This window comes from Olea europaea, unplaced genomic scaffold (assembly GCF_002742605.1).
Source record: "Olea europaea var. sylvestris unplaced genomic scaffold, O_europaea_v1 scaffold4232, whole genome shotgun sequence".
In the NCBI taxonomy this organism is placed as follows: domain Eukaryota; kingdom Viridiplantae; phylum Streptophyta; class Magnoliopsida; order Lamiales; family Oleaceae; genus Olea; species Olea europaea.
In genome coordinates this window covers 9,213-10,693 of record NW_019262153.1, presented here as the reverse complement: position 1 = coordinate 10,693, position 1,481 = coordinate 9,213, and the positions used below count along the sequence as shown (strand labels likewise).

At 37.4% G+C, this 1,481-nt stretch overlaps 1 protein-coding gene across 1 annotated transcript in view; it reads left to right on the top strand.

Annotated features, from left to right (window-relative positions):
• The window catches only part of LOC111387747 (sulfate transporter 3.1-like), a 5,749-nt gene extending 4,326 nt beyond the window's left edge, over positions 1-1,423 (top strand). Inside the window, exons 7-10 of the mRNA XM_023012332.1 lie at positions 126-252; positions 524-810; positions 949-1,139; positions 1,225-1,423. Of these exons, the coding sequence (XP_022868100.1) occupies positions 126-252; positions 524-810; positions 949-1,139; positions 1,225-1,408 (789 nt within the window). The 3' untranslated portion in view covers positions 1,409-1,423. The remainder of the gene's footprint in view (positions 1-125; positions 253-523; positions 811-948; positions 1,140-1,224) is intronic.
• The last annotated feature ends 58 nt before the right edge of the window (positions 1,424-1,481 follow it).

Here is a 1,481-nt window from a genome sequence, read left to right as displayed (position 1 = left end):
AAGGTCATTGACGAGAAAAGTAAAGGGTCAAGAGTTGAACTGGGTTTAAACTAGTAATTAAAAAAATTTAAAGAAACAAAATCAACATCAAAATTAAGCATGTCCTATGTGCATGTATGGGACAGGAAGGCATTGCAGTGGGCAGAAGCTTTGCCATGTACAAGAATTACAACATTGATGGGAACAAAGAGATGATTGCTTTTGGAATGATGAATATTGCTGGTTCTTGCACTTCCTGCTACCTCACCTCAGGTATTAACGCTCCTTATGTTACAAAATTAAATCGTAAAGTTGGTCGGGATGAACAGGTTACCAGACATTGAATAAAGTTCGGCATATGACTTCGAGTTTTGGTTCATTAAAGTGATGGACGTGACATGTCGTGCTGTTTATAGGACTATAAACCATATGAGGTCCATGACTATAGCCTTGAGCTAGGTCGGGAACTAGTTCCTATCGTGTTACAAGAATCCAATTTTCATTCCGTTCGGGTTCTAAATGTTGCTTTTATGTGACTTTTCAGGGCCGTTCTCGAGATCAGCAGTGAACTTCAATGCAGGATGCAAAACAGCAGTTTCTAACATTGTCATGGCAATTGCAGTGATGATAACACTGTTATTCTTAACTCCATTGTTCCATTACACTCCACTTGTTGTTCTGTCCTCAATTATAATTGCTGCAATGCTAGGCCTCATTGATTATGAAGCAGCCATTCATCTTTGGCATATAGACAAATTTGATTTCTTAGTATGTATGAGTGCATACATTGGTGTTGTCTTTACCAACATTGAGATTGGTTTAATCATGGCGGTGCGTATACCTTTTTTTCTCATCCCAATTCATTGTTGGTCGACTGCTTGATGTGCACGTAAAAAAGGTGCTCATCAATCAGTACCGCGTAAGAAAGTGTCCTTATGTAGAAACTGATTGTGGATTTAAAAGCTGCAGGTTGGGATATCATTGCTTAGAGTATTGTTGTTTGTTGCAAGACCAAGAACCTTAGTTCTTGGTAACATCCCGGGTTCGGAAATTTACAGAAATGTTGACCAATACCCCAACACGAATAATGTTCCGGGAGTTTTAGTACTCGAGATTGATGCTCCTATTTACTTTGCTAATGCAAGCTACTTGAGAGAAAGGTAGACAATGTTTTAACTTCTATACCTACATTATCATGTTCAACATATCAAACATGTCAGTAACTGTATTTTTTCTTTTTGACAGAATTTCAAGGTGGATCGACGACAAGGAAGACAGGTTAAAGTCCTCTGGAGAAACCAGCTTACAATATGTTATACTTGAAATGAGTGGTAAGTACTGTGACATTTGGATCTTTAAGGAAAAAAAGTACCTAAAGTCTATGTTGGACTCTACAACAAAAATTTTAAGGGTATATTGGGTATTCTAGAGACGCGTTAAACCATCTTAGCCCTTGTTAATCATCCTTTAATAAATGAAATTGTTTGCTACAGTAATATTTT